The sequence below is a fragment of the Mandrillus leucophaeus genome, unplaced genomic scaffold (genome assembly GCF_000951045.1).
Source record: "Mandrillus leucophaeus isolate KB7577 unplaced genomic scaffold, Mleu.le_1.0 Scaffold475, whole genome shotgun sequence".
Lineage (NCBI taxonomy): Eukaryota > Metazoa > Chordata > Mammalia > Primates > Cercopithecidae > Mandrillus > Mandrillus leucophaeus.
Genome location: NW_012105087.1, coordinates 558580 through 575980, shown reverse-complemented (window position 1 = coordinate 575980; position 17401 = coordinate 558580). Strand labels below are relative to the sequence as shown.

At 45.2% G+C, this 17401-nt stretch overlaps 1 protein-coding gene and 1 pseudogene across 3 annotated transcripts in view; both read left to right on the top strand.

Annotated features, from left to right (window-relative positions):
* LOC105550294 overlaps positions 1-17401 on the top strand; it is a 931651-nt pseudogene that overhangs the window by 357455 nt on the left and 556795 nt on the right. The window lies entirely within an intron of this gene.
* Positions 2298-6533, top strand: TXNIP (thioredoxin interacting protein). 2 transcript variants are annotated; one of them, XM_011995155.1, is made up of 8 exons: positions 2298-2925; positions 3475-3547; positions 3661-3808; positions 3921-4023; positions 4156-4412; positions 4522-4678; positions 4792-4943; positions 5073-6533. In XM_011995155.1, the coding sequence occupies exons 1-8, from the start codon at positions 2676-2678 to the stop codon at positions 5106-5108; spliced, it is 1176 nt and encodes a 391-aa protein (XP_011850545.1). In that variant the 5' UTR covers positions 2298-2675; the 3' UTR covers positions 5109-6533. The 2 variants fall into 2 exon arrangements, with proteins under 2 accessions (XP_011850545.1, XP_011850544.1); XM_011995154.1 differs by having other exon boundaries at positions 2304-2925; positions 4792-6533.

Below are 17401 nucleotides of genomic sequence, written 5' to 3'. Positions count from 1 at the left end.
TACTTGGGAGGCTGAGGCAGGAGAATGGCGTGAACCCGGGAGGCGGAGCTTGCAGTGAGCTGAAATCGCACCAGTGCACTCCAGCCTGGGAGACAGCGGGACTCCAAAAAAAAGAAAAATTACTTCAGTCAGGCCGGGCACAGTGGCTCACGCCTGTAATCCCAGCACTTTGGGAGGCCACGGTGGGTAGATCACTTGAGATCAGGAGTTCAAGACCATCTTGGGCAACATGGTGAAACCTCGTCTCTACTAAAAATACAAAAATTAGCTGAGTGTGGTGGCACATGCCTGCAATCCCAAGTACTTGGGAGGTTGAGGAGGAAAATCGCTCAAACCCAGGAGGCGGAGGTTGCAGTGAGCCAAGATTGGGCTACTGCACTGCAGCCTAGGCAACAGAGTGAGATTCTATCTTTAAAAAAAATTACTTCAGAGTCCCACCTCCTCTGCTCCCAGTAACTCAATCAATATTGTTAACCAACTGAAAACACCTCAAGCCTAGTTGCTTAAGCTTCTAGAACAGGGTGCCGCCTCAAACACGCCCTAAGGATCAACAGGTTCCTGGGGTTTAATGCGTGTGTGTGTGTGTGTGTGTGTGTGTGTGTGTGTGTGTGTTTTCCAAGAGACTCATGATGCCTATTCTTGAGCTTGTTTAATATTGGGGTTGAGTTGTAACTTGTTAGCCTTGGGGTGTCAATCCAGCTAGGGTGTCTGAGGAAGGAAGAAGTCTCCTTAACAGCAATGAATAGTTTTCTTTTTTGCTGACTGGGTAGGGTTTCAATATACTTGAATGCTTCTTAGTTACTTCCCCATCTCAATCTTGGGACATTATCTTCCTTTCCAGCCCAAGGAATGAGATAATAATCTTCTGATACCCCAGCACAGATATGGGAAGGGTCTATGAATCAAAGAAAAGGGGGAAGAATCCCTGCACTTCTGCATACAGGTTTTTCTTATTACATTTAAGAGTAAGTTCTCAGTACTCAGCTCCTAAAGCATCTCACAGCCAGCAGGGGAAAATCCATCTGACAGCTGGCCAAACGAAACCAACAAAGAATGAAACCAACAAAGGGAGGGTAGGGTCTCTTCTGGCTTGAATTTATAGTGCTCTGGTGACCGATCTTTCTTCTCTTTTCCTTCTTACTGTTTTCTAAACCGTTTAGGGAAAAACCTTTGAAAATATTTTTAAAAATTGTTCCTTCAAACAGGTGTGTGGCCATCTCTCCACTGGAAATTTGGATATAAACAAGAGGACTTTCTTGCTTTTAACCAGATTTATGGATGTACATTTGATTTAGTGAGTTGGGAGAGGGGAGGGAGACAAGAAAGAGTGAACATAACTCTGGAAGAAAGTGAAAAAAGTGAAGCATCCTTGTTCCCCACCCACCCCCCCACTTCCTTTTCCTCCAGAAGCAGGCAGGGAGTGCGAGATTATCAGCGCCTGGACACACCTCACTAAAGAGGTAATGAGGTAAATGGGAAACACAGACAAAGTGTTCCCCAACTTTGCAAGCAGAAATTGAAGAGATAACAGGATAAGCAACAGGATGTAAACACGCCTGTCCTATTTCCGTGCCAGAGAACAGAGAGAACGGAAGAGAGGGTACAAGGGGCCGGGGGTGACGAACAGCACACGCACGCAGCCCCCAGCCCTAGCCCCAAGGGATTGGAACGGGAAGTAGAAGACATCAGTCCTACAGCCGCAATGAGGCCTGAAAGTTCTCCTTTCCCTCAGAGATGGTGGTGTTTTTTTACATTTAATAGGGATGCGGGGCAAGAGAAGGACAAAGGGGCTGTTCCTTAACAGTAACACCAAGCATTCTGCGCTCCACGGCCCCAAACCTAAAAGTATTCTTGGAGCTATGGGATTTTCACACACTTGCTATTTACGAGCCATGAATAAACGACAGACTATAAAGTAATAGCACTGGCTAAGACTGGGCATGAAATTCCCTCATAAGCACATTTTCTTTTTACCTCAAACCACCGCTCTCAGACCAGAAACGTCCACACCCGCCCTCCGATGGCCTGTCGCCCTGGCTAGGTTTTAGGGTCAGTGGTATCCTCCTTCCACTAGGCCGGGGTGCAGACTCAACAGCCCCCTCCTTCCCCTCATTCCTCTCCTTCCCCCCTCCCTGCGCCGCTCCCGAGCACAACAACCATTTTCCCCACCAGGAGCACACCGTGTCCACGCGCCTCAGCGATCTCACTGATTGGTCGGGCTCCTGGTAAACAAGGACCGGGCAGCCAATGGGAGGGATGTGCACGAGGGCAGCACGAGCCTCCGGCCCAGCGCTCGCGTGGCTCTTCTGGCCGGGGCTTCTATATAGAGCCGTTTCCGCCTGCTGCTTGAAACTAACCTCTCTTTCTCTGTGAAGGAGTGTATTCGGAGATCGGATCTCTTCTCTAGCAATCGGGGGAAAGAAGACTTTTTCTCTGAAATCGCTTAGTGTAACCAGCGGCGTAAATTTTTTGGACGCCTTTTCGAAAACCTAGTTAAAATTCATTTGTTTAAATCTTATTTTATTTTTAAGCTCAAACTGCTTAAGAATATCTTCATTCCTTAGGAAGAGTGAAATAATTTGTTGCAAAGGAGTTTCCTCGATTTGGTGCTTTTTTTTTTTTTTTTTTAATTCTTCCACGGTCTTTTCTAACTCTCAAACCAACTCTGTCCCATCATGGTGATGTTCAAGAAGATCAAGTCTTTTGAGGTGGTCTTTAACGACCCTGAAAAGGTGTACGGCAGTGGTGAGAAGGTGGCTGGCCGGGTGATAGTGGAGGTGTGTGAAGTTACTCGTGTCAAAGCCGTTAGGATCCTTGCTTGCGGAGTGGCTAAAGTGCTCTGGATGCAGGGATCCCAGCAGTGCAAACAGACTTCGGAGTACCTGCGCTATGAAGACACGCTTCTTCCGGAAGACCAGCCAACAGGTAAGCGGCCCAATTCATTGTTGGAGGGTGAAAGCTGATTAGAGAAGAGAATTGAAAGGAATACACAAAACTATACGAAATGTTTTAAGTTGCTCAGTTTGAGTGGTGTGAATTGCACGTTGTTACTTCCTTTTTTCTAATTTGCAGACATTCTCCCCCCCCCACCCCCCCAAAAAAAGGGTGGTTTGTACAATTTTTTATGGTACTGTGTCCTAAAGGTGATTCTGAGGGGCATTGCCTCGGATAGTTAAAAATCTTATGTGTGCATTAGTTGCTTATTCTTTGCCTACTTCCTGTTTGAGATGTTAGTGAAGAACTGTCCTGGGTGAATCTTTAAAAGCATTGCAGGGCAACTTGGGAACTTGCTGCCCAACGAAATACATCAGAATTTCTCTTTAAGAACAACATGGGATGATTAAAATACCTCTCTGTGGGACGAAATTAGGGGTACTTCAATACCTTGCATGCCACCCAAACATTCCTTATCACACAGATGCATTTTAAGTGTAACAGGAAGCCTAATGGCTACTCGATTTTCTTTCCCTTCAGGTGAGAATGAGATGGTGATCATGAGACCTGGAAACAAATATGAGTACAAGTTCGGCTTTGAGCTTCCCCAGGGGTAAATATCAGCTAAATGCATCTTTGAACTTTTCTGTCTAAAATATCTTGCCCTCCTTTGATCACTTACTATTCCTTGGAGAGCATTTAAAAATTTTCATTTTCTTGACACAGGCCTCTGGGAACATCCTTCAAAGGAAAATATGGGTGTGTAGACTACTGGGTGAAGGCTTTTCTTGACCGCCCCAGCCAGCCAACTCAGGAGACAAAGAAAAACTTTGAAGTAGTGGATCTGGTGGATGTCAATACCCCTGATTTAATGGTGAGATTCACTTTAAAGATTATATTCTCCTGGGTCACAGGGATGATAAATCAGATGTCTTGGACATTAGATTGAAGCATCTCAAAACACCTTTTTGTCCCCTTCTACATAGGCACCTGTGTCTGCTAAAAAGGAAAAGAAAGTTTCCTGCATGTTCATTCCTGATGGGCGGGTGTCTGTCTCTGCTCGAATTGACAGAAAAGGATTCTGTGAAGGTAAAATCCTAGTGCTTATGGCAGACAGATATAACAGGAACTGGGTTTAGGGGCAAGGGCATGGGACTGGGGTAGAGGAAATGTCATTAACTATACTGAGTATCAGTAAGTTTTCATTTTTCTCTTTGCTAGGTGATGAGATTTCCATCCATGCTGACTTTGAGAATACGTGTTCCCGAATTGTGGTCCCCAAAGCTGCCATTGTGGCCCGCCACACTTATCTTGCCAATGGCCAGACCAAGGTGCTGACTCAGAAGTTGTCATCAGTCAGAGGCAATCATATTATCTCAGGGACATGCGCATCATGGCGTGGAAAGAGCCTTCGGGTTCAGAAGATCAGGCCTTCTATCCTGGGCTGCAACATTCTTCGAGTTGAATATTCTTTACTGGTGAGTAGATGCAGGGTGGGTTCAGCGGAGAAATTGTTCATCTGTTACCATAACTGTCTTGTTTCACCAGAGCGCTCTGGTCTAACAAACTACCATCTTCCTTTTCTAGATCTATGTTAGCGTTCCTGGGTCCAAGAAAGTCATCCTTGACCTGCCCCTGGTAATTGGCAGCAGATCAGGTCTAAGCAGCAGAACATCCAGCATGGCCAGCCGAACCAGCTCTGAGATGAGCTGGGTAGATCTGAATATCCCTGATACCCCAGAAGGTGAGCCAGACCTAATGTCTTTTCTTCATTTCTGGTCTACCTGGGTTTGTAAAATTGTGATGGTCCAGCATTTCTTGGGCAGGCTTCTTATGTGGCCATATTTTCTTTTCTAGCTCCTCCCTGCTATATGGATATCATTCCCGAAGATCACCGATTGGAGAGCCCCACCACTCCTCTGCTAGATGACATGGATGGCGCTCAAGACAGCCCTATCTTTATGTATGCCCCTGAGTTCAAGTTCATGCCACCACCTACTTATACTGAGGTGAGAATTGTCATATTTACTGTTAAATTTGTCCTAAGCTTTCTATAAGAAGTTGACTTAGAGGGATTGCTAAACTGGTTTGCTCTTTTAGTTCTTACCTGAACTGAAATAGTCTGTTTCTTCCTTTAGGTGGATCCGTGCATCCTCAACAACAATGTGCAGTGAACATGTGGAAGAAAAGAAGCAGCTTTACCTACTTCTTTCTTTTTGTCTCTCTTCCTGGACTCTCACTTTTTCAGAGACTCAATAGTCTCTGCAATGGAGTGTGGATCCACCTTAGCCTCTGACTTCCCAATGCAGGAGGTGGTCAGCAGGCAATCTCCTGGGCCTTAAAGGATGCGGACTCATCCTCAGCCAGCGCCGATGTTGTGATACAGGGGTGTTTGTTGGATGGGTTTAAAAACAGCTAGAAAAACTCAGGCCCATCCATTTTCTCAGATCTCCTTGAAAATTGAGGCCTTTTTGGTAGTTTCGGGTCAGGTAAAAATGGCCTCCTGGCATAAGCTTTTCAAGGTTTCTTGGAGGCTTTGTGCAAATTGTGATAACCACTTTGGACCTTGAACTTATGTATCTATCATGTGGAAAAGAGCCAATTTAGCAAACTAGGAACATGAAAAGGGAAATTATGGCCAAAACTTTGGGAAAAGGAGGTTCTTAAAATCAGTATTCCCCTTTGTGCACTTGCAGAAAAAAAAGAAAAACCTTCTAGGGCTGATTTGATGGACATTTGGAGAGAGCTTTCTCTGTGATTATAAAAAAAGAAGCTAGCTGCTCTATGGTCGTCTTTGCTTAGAGTGTACTTTAACCTGGCTTTTAAAGCGGTAGTAACTGTGTCCCACCAAAGGTCTTAAAAGCCATTTTTGGAGCGTATTGCACTGTGTTCTCCTATTGCAAATATTTTCATATGGGAGGATATTTTTCTCTTCATGCAAGTCCTTGGAATTGATTCTAAGGTGATGTTCTTAGCACTTTAGTTCCTGTCAAATTTTTTGTCCTCCCCCCTCCACCATCTTAAATGTAAGCTGAAACTCGTCTACTATATCTCTAGGGGTAAGTCCAAAGACAAAAAGAAAAAAAAAACTGTTAACTACTTTTGAGATTGCCCCAATGTACAGAATTACATAATTCTAAGACTCAAATCATGTGAAAGGGTTGCTGCTGTCAGCCTTGCCCACTGTGACTTCTCCAAACCCAAGGAGGAACTCTTGATCAAAATGTCCAACACTGATCAGAACCTCCAAATACTGCCATGAGAAACTAGAGGGCAGGTCTTCACAAAAGCCCTTTGAACCCCCTTCCTGCCCTGTGTTAGGAGATAGGGATATTGGCCCCTCTCTCACTGCAGCTGCCAGCACTTGGTCAGTCACTCTAAGCCAATAGCACTTTGTTCACTGTCCTGTGTCAGAGCACTGAGCTCCACCCTTTTCTGAGCGTTACTGCAGCCAGAAAGTGTGGACTGAAGGTGGTTTCATGTTTTTGTATTATGTATCTTTTTGTACGGTAAAGACTATATTTTGTACTTCACCAGATATATTTTTACCCCAGATGGGGATATTCTTGTAAAAAATAAAAATAAAGTTTTTTTAACGGGAAAAAAAAATGTTGTCTGTGAGATGGCTTTGGAGAAGCTTTTGGAAAGGAGGTGTGCCTAAAGGAGTCTTCCTCTACTTAACAATCCACACCAGTGAAAACCTTGTGGAGAAAACACTCCCTATGGACCCTAAGGAATGGCGGCAGAGTGGGGGCTGGAGGTGAAGAGGGAAACAGTTTGAGGCATGTTTCATTCAGATTCACTGAAGAACTATATTGGGATTTTCTGGTTGTCTAGTTTTCCAAATCCATAACTAATTATTACTAAATTCCTTCAGTTTTGGAGTTCATGAGTTCTTGAAATACAGGGAAATGATGTTTATGAGGGAATTTGAAAGAAAAGAGTAGAGGTTCCTTTTTTCTTTTTTTTTTTTTAAGACAGTCTCACCTACACTGGAGTGTGGTAGCATGATCTTAGCTCACTCAGCCTTGACCTGGGCTCAAGTGAACCTCCCATCTCAGACTCCCACATAGCTAGGCTACAGGCACACACCACTACACTCAGCTAATTTTCATATTTTTTGTAGAACTGGGGTTTTGCCATGCTGTCCAGGGTGGCCTCAACCTTCTGGGCTCAAGTGATCTGCTGGCCCTGGCCTCCCAAAGTGTTGGGAATACAGGCATGAGACACCACACCCGCTGAAGATCCCTTTTTCATAATTTGGTTTTATCATATAAAGTTTCTTCCCAGTGTAAACTTGATTTATATACTAACAAGGATAACTATTCAGGACTTAAGAAGTTATAGAGCTATGAGTATTCTTTGGAGGCAGCTAACCATTTTTTGTTTTCACAATTCCTATTCAAGCACATAACTCAGTAAATGTTTGCTAACTATTCAACTCCACCCTCATCCCTTAGATGCTTTGGTGGTTCCTATTCCTTGTAGGGTAATAGTAGAGTACTACTACTATTAGTAATTGGCTAAACATGGGATTAAACAATCCCATGTTTAATCGGTGTGATTTTCATTCCTTTTTTTTTTTTTTTTTTGACATAGAATTTCCCTGTCTCCTAGGCTGGAGTGCAGTGGCCCAACCCTCTGTCTTCCAGGTTCAAGCGATTCTCCTACCTCAGCCTCTTGAGTAGATGGGATTACAGGCATGAGCCACCATGCCCAGCTAATTTTTGTATTTTTAGTAGAGACTGGGTTTCACCATGTTGGCCAGGCTGGTCTTGAACTCCTGACTTCCCATGATTCACCCGCCTCAGCCTCCCAAAGTGTTCACAGGTGTGAGCCACCACGCCCGGCAGTGATTTTCATTCCTAAAGAACTGACCGGTGAGAAACCGTGGGATGGCTAATTTAAATCTTTGCACAGATCTGGTCTGGGCCCTTATTTGGGGAACGGCTTTCCTGAGGACTTTCACAAACTAATTCCAAATAACAAGCACCTGGAAATTCTACATGAAATCAACGTGGGGTGTTTTAGCCCTAGCTACTCACGAGGCTGAGGCAAGAGAATCATTCAAGCCCAGAAGTTCTAGATTACAGTGAGCTATGATTGCACCACTTGCACTGCAGCCTGGGGGACAGATTTTACCTCGAAAATAAATAAATAAATGATAAGCAAACTAAAATCAATGTGAATTTAACAGAAAGTGAGATTTAAAAGATCCTTTTCTATTTCAATCTTCATTTTTCGTTTATCGTTCATTTTCTATAGCACACTCCTCCCTCTCTTTGTCTCTCTTCCATTACCAAAGTGTCAGTCTCTATTTCTACCTATCGCCAGGGTGACTTTCACCTGAACTCTCCGCCCCTTTCTCACCTGTTCAAGAATTTAGCGGCTCCTCCCCTTCAAATCTGTGACCAGGAAATTAGGTCAAAGTTGATGGAAAAGTTTTTTCTGTAGCTTGTTTTCCAGGGACTAGAGGGGTGAAGCAATGACAAAAACAGGCCAGAAAGCAGGACAAAGGAATGGAGAGACCATGGAGTACATGAGCCTGGTTGGTTGTGTGCACAGTCGGGCTACCAGTACCCAATATGAGAAGACGGATGGCTTCGAAAGGATCGATAACTTTATACCCAAGGCCTCTTAAAGATCTGATCCTGGGGCTGGGCGTGGTGGCTCACGCCTGTAATCCCCGTACTTTGGTGGGTGGATCACGAGGCCAGCAGTTCGAGACCATCCTGGCCAACACGGTGAAACCCCGTCTCTACTAAAAATGTAAAAATTAGCTGGGCGTGGTGGCAGGCACCTGTAATCCCAGCTACTCGGGAGGCTGAGGAAGGAGAATCACTTGAACCCAGGAGGCGGAGGTTGCAGTGAGCCGAGACTGCACCATTGCACTTGAGCCTGGGCAACAAAGCAAGACTCCGTCTCAAAAAAAAAAGAGAGATCTGATCCTGGAAGGACCAAAACATGGGCATTCCCTCCAGATACCCTTAATATCCTTTATCCAGCTGTCCAAATAGAATTTTCTATGATGATGGAAAAGTTCAATACACTAGCCACTAGCCCTGAAATGTGGCTACTGTGACATATAAACTGATTTTTTTCTCATCTTTTTTTTTTGAGATAGGATCTCATTCTGTCCCCCAGGCTGGAGTGCAGTGGCACAATCTCGGCTCACTGCAGCTTTGACCTCCCAAGCTCAGGTCATTCTCTCACCTCAGCCTCCCAAGTAGCTAGAACTACAGGCACACGCCACCATGCCCAGCTAATTTTTTGTATTTTTTGTAGAGACAGGGTTTCACCATGTTGCCCTGGCTGGTCTTGAACTCCTAGGCTCAAGCAATCCACCTGCTTCAGCCTCCCAAAGTGCTGTGCACGAATTTTTTTTTTTTTTTTTTTAAACAGGGTCTTGCTCTGTCTCCCAGGCTGGAGTGCAGGGGCATGATCTCTGCTCACTGCAGCCTCCACCTCTCAGGGTCAAGTGATCTCCCACCTCAGCCCCCTAGCAGCTGGGACTACAGGTGCATGCCACCAAGCCCAACTACTTTTCGTATTTTTCATAGAGATGGGGTTTTGCCATGTTGACCAGGCTGGTCTCAAACTCCTGAGCTCAAGCAATCCTCCCCCCTCAGCCTCCCAAAGTGCTAGGATTACAGGTGTGAGCCACCGTGCCCAGCCTGTAACTGAATGTTTAATTTTGTTTAATTCTTTTTTTTTTTTTTTTTTTTGAAAAGGAGTTTCTCTCTTGTTGCCCAGGCTGGAGTGCAATGGCGCAATCTCGGCTCACCGCAACCTCCACCTCCTGGGTTCAAGTGATTCTCCTGCCTCAGCCTCCCAAGTAGCTGGGATTACAGGCATGCGTTACCACACCTGGCTAATTTTGTATTTTTAGTAGAGACAGGGTTTCTCCATGTTGGTAAGGCTGATCTTGAACTCCCCACCTCAGGTAATCTGCCCATCTCAGCCTCCCAAAGTGCTGGGATTACAGGCGTGAGCCACCATGCCCGGCCCAATTTTGTTTAATTCAATTAAACTTCAGCTTTGTGTGACTAGTGACTGCCATACTGAATACCACGTCAAAATCTAAAGGAGTAAGCAGCTAGAGCTGTTCCCCCAGAGGAAACCTATCCTTCTCGTACTGCACAAAAACTCCGCTCTACTTCTTTTTGCCTTCTGTATACAATTTCTCCCTCATCCCAGGACATTTTCTGCGTACAGGCTTGCTTTAGTACACTTCCTTGGATAGTGGCCTAGCTATTTCCCCACTTAAGTGGGTGAATATTTTGGATCTTCTTTGCTTATCCTCTTCTCATGTGCCTTTTAATTTTTAAAGAGCTATGACCTACAGGTACAATCATTAGAGGAGATGTGGTTCTGAGTATCATTTATTCAGTAGGTTCAATCTGGTATAGGGAGATCTGAGAGAAATAAAAAAGAAAACTACCTAAAGAGAGAAAAGAGCAAGACAATAAAATTAACAAGAAAAAGGGGCTGTGCGCAATGGCTCATGCCTGTGATCTCGGCACTTTGGGAGGCGGAAGTGGGTGGATCATTTGAGGTCAGAAGTTTGAGACCAGCCTGGCCAACATGGTGAAACCCCGCCTCTACTAAAAATATAAAAATTAGCCGGGCATGGCAGGCACCTGTAGTCCCAGCTACTTGGGAGGCTGAGGCAGGAGAATCGCTTGAGCCCGGGAGGCAGAGCTTGCAGTGAGCCAAGATCGGGCCACTGCACTCCAGCCTGGGAGACAGAGAGAGACTCCTTCTCAAAACAAAACAAAACAAAAAACAGGTACTTCAACAACCACAGTCGTTGGCTGCCTTGATTGATACCTCTGAACAGACTGGAAACACAAGGATCTAACTTGGGTTGAGGTACTGGGAGGGAAAAATGTGGAGGCGAGGATCTGGACAAAGCACATGTTCAGCAAAAAAACAATCACACAAGAGCTGAAGGGCACGAAGTGGAGTCAAGGAGTAACCTTTGCACAATTCTTTTTTCCCTTTTTGAGAGAGGCTCTCACTATGTTGCCCAGGTTGGAGTGCAGTGGCTGTTCCCAGGCACAATTATAGCGAACTCTGACCTTGAACTCATAGCCTCAGGGATTCCCCCTACTCAGCCTCCCATGTAGCTGAGAGACAGGCACATGCAACCTTGGCCCAATTCTTTCAAAAGACTACAGATCCCTCTTAGAATTATTTTATTGGGCTACCTCTAGGTGATAAAATGCATAAGGTGAGTAAGGAAAATATTTTACTGACCTTCCAATGATCAGAAGTCCCTGCCCCAGGCATCCTGGCCTCAATAGTTTGGGCATGGGGGATGGGAAGTTTTTTTGTCCTTTCTCTGTTATGACCTCACATCCACCTCTATTTCATAAGCTGAAACACTCCTTTACAGAGAGCTAAAGATCCAGGGCTGCAGGTCCTGGCTTAATAGGTAAGTCTAGAACCCAGAAAAAGTCCAAAGATTAGTCTTCCTATACTATTAAGAAAAAATAGGCCAGGAACGGTGGCTCACGCCTATAATCCCAGCACTTTGAGAGCCAAGGTGGGCGGATCACCTGACATCAGGAGTTTGAGACCAGCCTGGCCAACATGGTGAAACCCCATCTCTACTAAAAATACAAAAAATTAGCCAAGTGAGGTAGTGTGCGCCTGTAGTCCCAACTACTTGGGAGGCTGAGGCAGGGAAATTGCTTGAACCCCGAAGACGGAGGTTGCAGTGAGCAGAGATCACGCCACTGCACTCCAGCACCTGGGTGACACAGTGAGACTCTGTCTCAAAAAAAAAAAAAAAAAAGAAAAAAAAAGAGAAAGGAAGAAAGTATAGTATGGTAGTTAAGCACGTGGACCCTGAAGCCAAACTATCTAAATTAAGACCTTTCTTCTACCATTTAACCAGTTGTGTGACCTTGGGCAACTTGTTTAACCTCTCTATGTCACAGTTAGTTCATTTATAAAATGAGAGATAATAATAATGCCTACCTCAGAAGATTGTGAGAAATTTTAAAATATATATAAAAAGTTAGAACAATGCCACATAAGTGATTGTTACCTAAAATAAAAGAAGAGACATATCCCTCATCACCCCCTTGAATAATTTACTTTTTTTTTTTTTGAGACAGTCTCACTCTATCACCTGGGCTAGTGTGGAGTGGGGCAGTCTCTGCAACCTCCTCCTCCTGGGTTCAAGCAATTCTCTTGCTTCAGTCACCCAAGTAGCTGGGATTACAAGCGTGCACCACCATGTCTGGCTAATTTTTTTTATTTTTAGCTGAGATGAGGTTTCACCATGTTGCCCAGGCTGGTCTCAAACTCCAGATAGCTTGACTCAAGCTATCTGCCTGCCTCGGCCTCCCAAAGTGCTTGGATTACAGGAGTGAGCCACAGTACCCACTTGGCCTCAGGGTTTTCTTTTTCACACTCCCAGTGTGTTTCCCAAGCCTGTGGATTAAACCCTGTAACCTTCTAAAAATTATTTGAACTTTCTTAACTTTTCAGTATACAACTCCAAAGAAAAGCTTCCCATCATTTGGAGTGATAAACTGAGGAACAGAGAGTGCTGGATATACAATGTAATGTCACAGGACTTGCAGACTTTTTCTTTCAAGGTATTGCATTCCATTTGATTTTTTCCCGCGAGGTAGACTAGACTGAGTAGCACAAATGTCAGTGGAGGTGACCCCACGGATGAGGCCCAGTTTAGCCTATTTAGGCTATTCCTGTTCTGTCCTGACCTTTCCCTTTGCTTGACCCTTCCCTACTCTCTGCTGGGCCTGTTATGTAAAGAGAAAAGAATGAACAGACTCTGACTATCAATTGACTGGTCATCTCCAGGCAACAGAGTGATGGGAGAAAGAAGACAGGGAAAACAAAGGGACAGGATTGTGAATTCCATGTTCCCTGAGTCCTGAGATGTTAGGCAAGGTCCATTCTCAATCTCTGTTGGGCTATGAAGTTGCTGACAATCAAAGTTAATCAAATGGTCAGTAAACAGGTTCTTGGAAATGTCTGGCTAGGTTCCCAGCTTGGATATTTTTAACGTATTGGACAGATGGATACAGCAAGAATTTCAGCTGCTGAGAGGGGAGGAGGTATTCAGGGGCATGAGAACTGTGCTTCCTTTTTTTTTTTTTTTTTTTTTTTTTTTTAAGAGACAAGTCGCACTCTGTCACCAGGCTGGAGTGCAACGGCGCGATCTCGGCTCACTGCACCTCCGCCTCCCGGGTTCAAGTGATTCTCCTGTCTCAGCTTCCTGAGTAGCTGGGATTATAGGTGCCCACCCCCATGCCTGGCTAATTTTTGTATTTTTAGTAGATACAGGGTTTCACTATAGATCCGCCTGCCTCGGCCACCCAAAATGCTGGGATCTCAGGCGTGAGCCACCGCGCCTGGCCAACATTTGTGCTTCCCTTATATGGTTCTGTGGCTAAAGATCCCTCCCTCTCCACTTTTTCAGATTCTGGCTTCCTCCTTCATCTAGCCAGACTCAGGGTTAATCCTTTGCCTCCTGCTCTCCCATTTCTGTTTATTCCCTGTCTTTCATGCTTGCTTCACCTTCCAACTCTGAGGAAACTCTAGTCTCTGTTTTACCTCCCGATTCCTGTAGATCAGGAAGAGGGTGGCTGGGCAGGGCCGATAGCTCCTTTGTTTCCCCTGGACATAGGTATACCTCTGCCAGTGGTACTCTCGAGGCTTCTTTGCAGTTCTACCTCCTCAAGCTGTCCCGCAGGACAGCTCCAAACTCTCCTGCAAACTCCTGCATCCCACTGCCCCCAACTCTTGGGAACAGAATTTGACACCATGGAATCCCAGGCCTGTGCTTCATATACTTTTGGAAAGTAGGAGAAATGATCGTGAAGGTCAGAGAGATTGGAAATGGCGACCAAGTCTGACAAGGCAAGATCTGCTATCTCTGGTTTGGGAAAATTAGGTCACCTGGGAGGTGGAAGAGCTGGGAGACAGGTTGATCATTAGCAAGTTCAGAATATCTTTTTGACTGTGAGGGAGGCCTGGAGGTTAGAAATGAAAGTGAGGAAGGAGAGAACAAAATTATGATAATTCCCTATTTGGGGTTTCATCTTCCCTTGGTGAATACCCTTTAAACTGAATAACCTTCTATATCCAAAGACTGCTTCCTTCTTTCCTCTTGTTCTTTCCTGTATCTCAACACCATTTCTGATACTGCCCACCCTGCTTAGTGGGTGGAGGAGAAAATCCCTGACATTAGTGCTCCAAGATTGATGGGAAGCTGGTGGGGAGATGGACTTAGCGAAGGGAGATCACACTGTGATTCGTGTTTCTCTTCTTTTGTCTTGATTTTAGCTGATGATGAACCTAAGCAAAGCTGGAGGAAACACTAAGCCAGAGGCAGCAAATCAGAGGCCCCTAGGCCAAACCAGCTTGCAGACATTTCGAAACCCATATTGTCAGCTGGGCACCGTGACTCACGCCTGTAATCTCAGCAGTTTGGGAGTCTGAGGCAGGCAAATCACTTGAGGTCAGGAGTTCGAGACTAGCCTGACCAACACGGCGAAACCCCATCTCTACTAAAAATACAAATTAGCTAGGTGTGGTGGTGCATGCCTGTAATCCCAGCTAGTCAGGAGACTGAGGCAGGGGAATTGCTTGAACTCGGGAGGCGGAGGTTGCAGTTAGCCGAGATCGTGCCATTGTACTCCAGCCTGGGCAACAAGAGTGAAACTCTATCTCAAAAAAAATAATAAATAAATAAACCTGTATTTCCTTTCCTAAACATTTTTGATCAATTGTAAACATTTAAAAATCAGATTTCACTAACATCTCCCATTCTGGTGTCTCTTAAAAAGCAATCATATGGCCAGGCGCGATGGCTCAAGCCTGTAATCCCAGCACTTTGGGAGGCCGAGACGGGCGAATCACGAGGTCAGGAGATCGAGACCATCCTGGCTAACACGGTGAAACCCCCTCTCTACTAAAAAATACAAAAAACTAGCTGGGCGAGGTGGCGGGCGCCTGTAGTCCCAGCTACTCGGGAGGCTGAGGCAGGAGAATGGCGTAAACCCGGGAGTCGGAGCTTGCAGTGAGCTGAGATCTGGCCACTGCACTCCAGCCTGGACGACAGAGCCAGAGTCCGTCTCAAAAAAAAAAAAAAAAAAGCAATCATATTTGGTAACACTGAGTCACTTTCTTTCATGGCATTAATCGGCTGGAGCTGAAGGGGCTAGGCAGGCTCTGGTTTGCCAGTTCTCACCACTCTCTATTGCATTACACTCGCATGCTTCGATCTTTTATATCTGCCTGACTCCTGTTTAGTGTTTAGGTTTCTCTTAACTTGTTACCTCTGCTCTAAGTAGAGCTTCTCAAATATTTCCTCTGCAGGACCCCTAAGATACAAGAGAGTGAACCATTTTCCCCCAGGACTCCCAAAGCAGTCTAAAGGAGCCTGTCATGAGCCAGAAATGTCTTTGAAGTACCTATTTTATCTTTAAAAAATGCAAATTTTGATTTACACTGCATAATATATTTGTGTTGGTTTTAGCATAAAAATGATTTATCTTCCCCCACCAAATCTTAAAAGTAAAATTAACACTCTGGAAGATGTGCCATGTGTATTCTGTGGCTCCAAATAGTCCTCACCATATCACCCCAGGAATAATCCAATTTAAACAGCACCGTATAAAGGCATGAGGTAAAGAGAGACACGGAGAAAGAGTCAAAGAGAGGAAAATAATTTGAAAGACAACAAGAATGAGTCTGAGTAATAAGCTCTCTGTCTGGTCCTCAGCCAACCCTCCAGGCCTGGCCCAGTTCAGCCACTGAGAAGTGTATAAACATCCCTGATATCTCTGGACAGGTGTTAGTGTGGCGGCTCAGGGTAGAAAGCAAGACCCAAAAACAGGAGCCAAGCCAAGTAAGGGAGAGGTGAGGGATCCAGAGCAGCCAAGTATGGTCAGATGAGAAAGAGTGTCTAGGTGCCAGGAAAGAGGCTTGGAAAGGAAATGGAAGACTTAGAAAAGGGCTGATCAGCATTTGCCCTTTCTCCCACTGAGCCCATTTTGTGTCACTTCCTTTTATCACTCTGCCTAAGAAGAATGAAGTACAAGCATTAAATTGTCCTCCTTTGAAGAGGGAATTTCTTCTCCAAAATGGCTGTATCTCTGAATACACCAGAGCCTAAGGAGGATGAGTACCAGGGCTTCTTTCCCTGTGCAAATGGGACTCTACCTATTCTCTCCAAGACAGGAAATACCCCAAATCCGCATCCCTAACTTAGGTGAGTTTCTTCCACCTCCCCCTTTTGGTAAGGCAAAAATAGGTCTAACCCCCTCCCTCCTAACCTAATATTATCAACACTGCCTTGAGTGTACCAAAGAATATCAGAGACAGGATTTGGATATTTTCCCGCTTTCTCTACTGTAAACCAAGATCAATGAGGAATCACAAGGATGAGAACTATTCAGGAAAGGGCTGGGAGCACAGTCCAAAGCTGAGGATCCTGGGAGGAGGAGAAGTTTGAGACTGGAGAATAATCTCAGACTCTGAGGTCATGGGGACCTAGCCCCTTCCTGCATTTGTTGGGATCAGGCCTGAGGAATCTCTGGACTCCTTCCCCAACATCTTGGATTTCCAAGGTGAGAGCACCTAGCCATTAAGATCCTGCAGTTAAGTTGGATCAGTGTCTTCCCACTGACTCCCCCATTAAGGTTATGAGGGGGACCTCCCTTCTTTCCTAGATACAAAGAGGCAAATTAAAGTCTGTTAGGGATGAGCCAAAGGCCTTTCTGAGGTGATAGCAGGAAACTAGAACTTATTTCCAGTTTTGTGGTCCCAAATGACCTTGAGGAAACGGGAGCCCCAGAAGGGGAAAGGCCAGTGGAGAAGAGGTCACTACTGGTTTGGCCAGATTAGTTAGTGGAGCTATTTTCATTGAGCTCGTTTCTCTTACCCATCCTCTGGCTGGACATGACATATGAGGGGAGATGAAGAGGACCTGCCCACCAGCCCCTTCTTCAGTCAGAAATCTACTGGTGGCCTGTTTGATTTGAGTCCTGGCTTGCCGATTGTGACCTTGAACTCTGCTGTAAGTGGTGTCCTTTTCTTGCTTGTTGATGGAATTGCTGATCTTCTTGCTACCCGAGCTGAAGCAGGTTCTTGGAAACGACTGGCCAGATGCCTGAGGTATCTTTAGTCTGCCTAGGCTGAAAATAAAGTGGGGAAATCCAGCGAATGGAATATGTTCAGCCAAAGCTAGGCACATCCTGCCTTTGTTCTCAGGCCCATTTGAATTCTTACAGATGGATCAGCATAAGCCCTACTCTGTGAGACTAGAAGGGCTCCCATTGGACACATCTAGTCCAAATTTATATTTCACACATGAGGAATACTGAGGCTTGGAGACATACGTGACTTTCTGAAGGGCACAAAGCTATGGAGTGGTGAAACTAGGACCATAAAATAGTGTGAAACCCTGTCTCTTAAAAAAAAA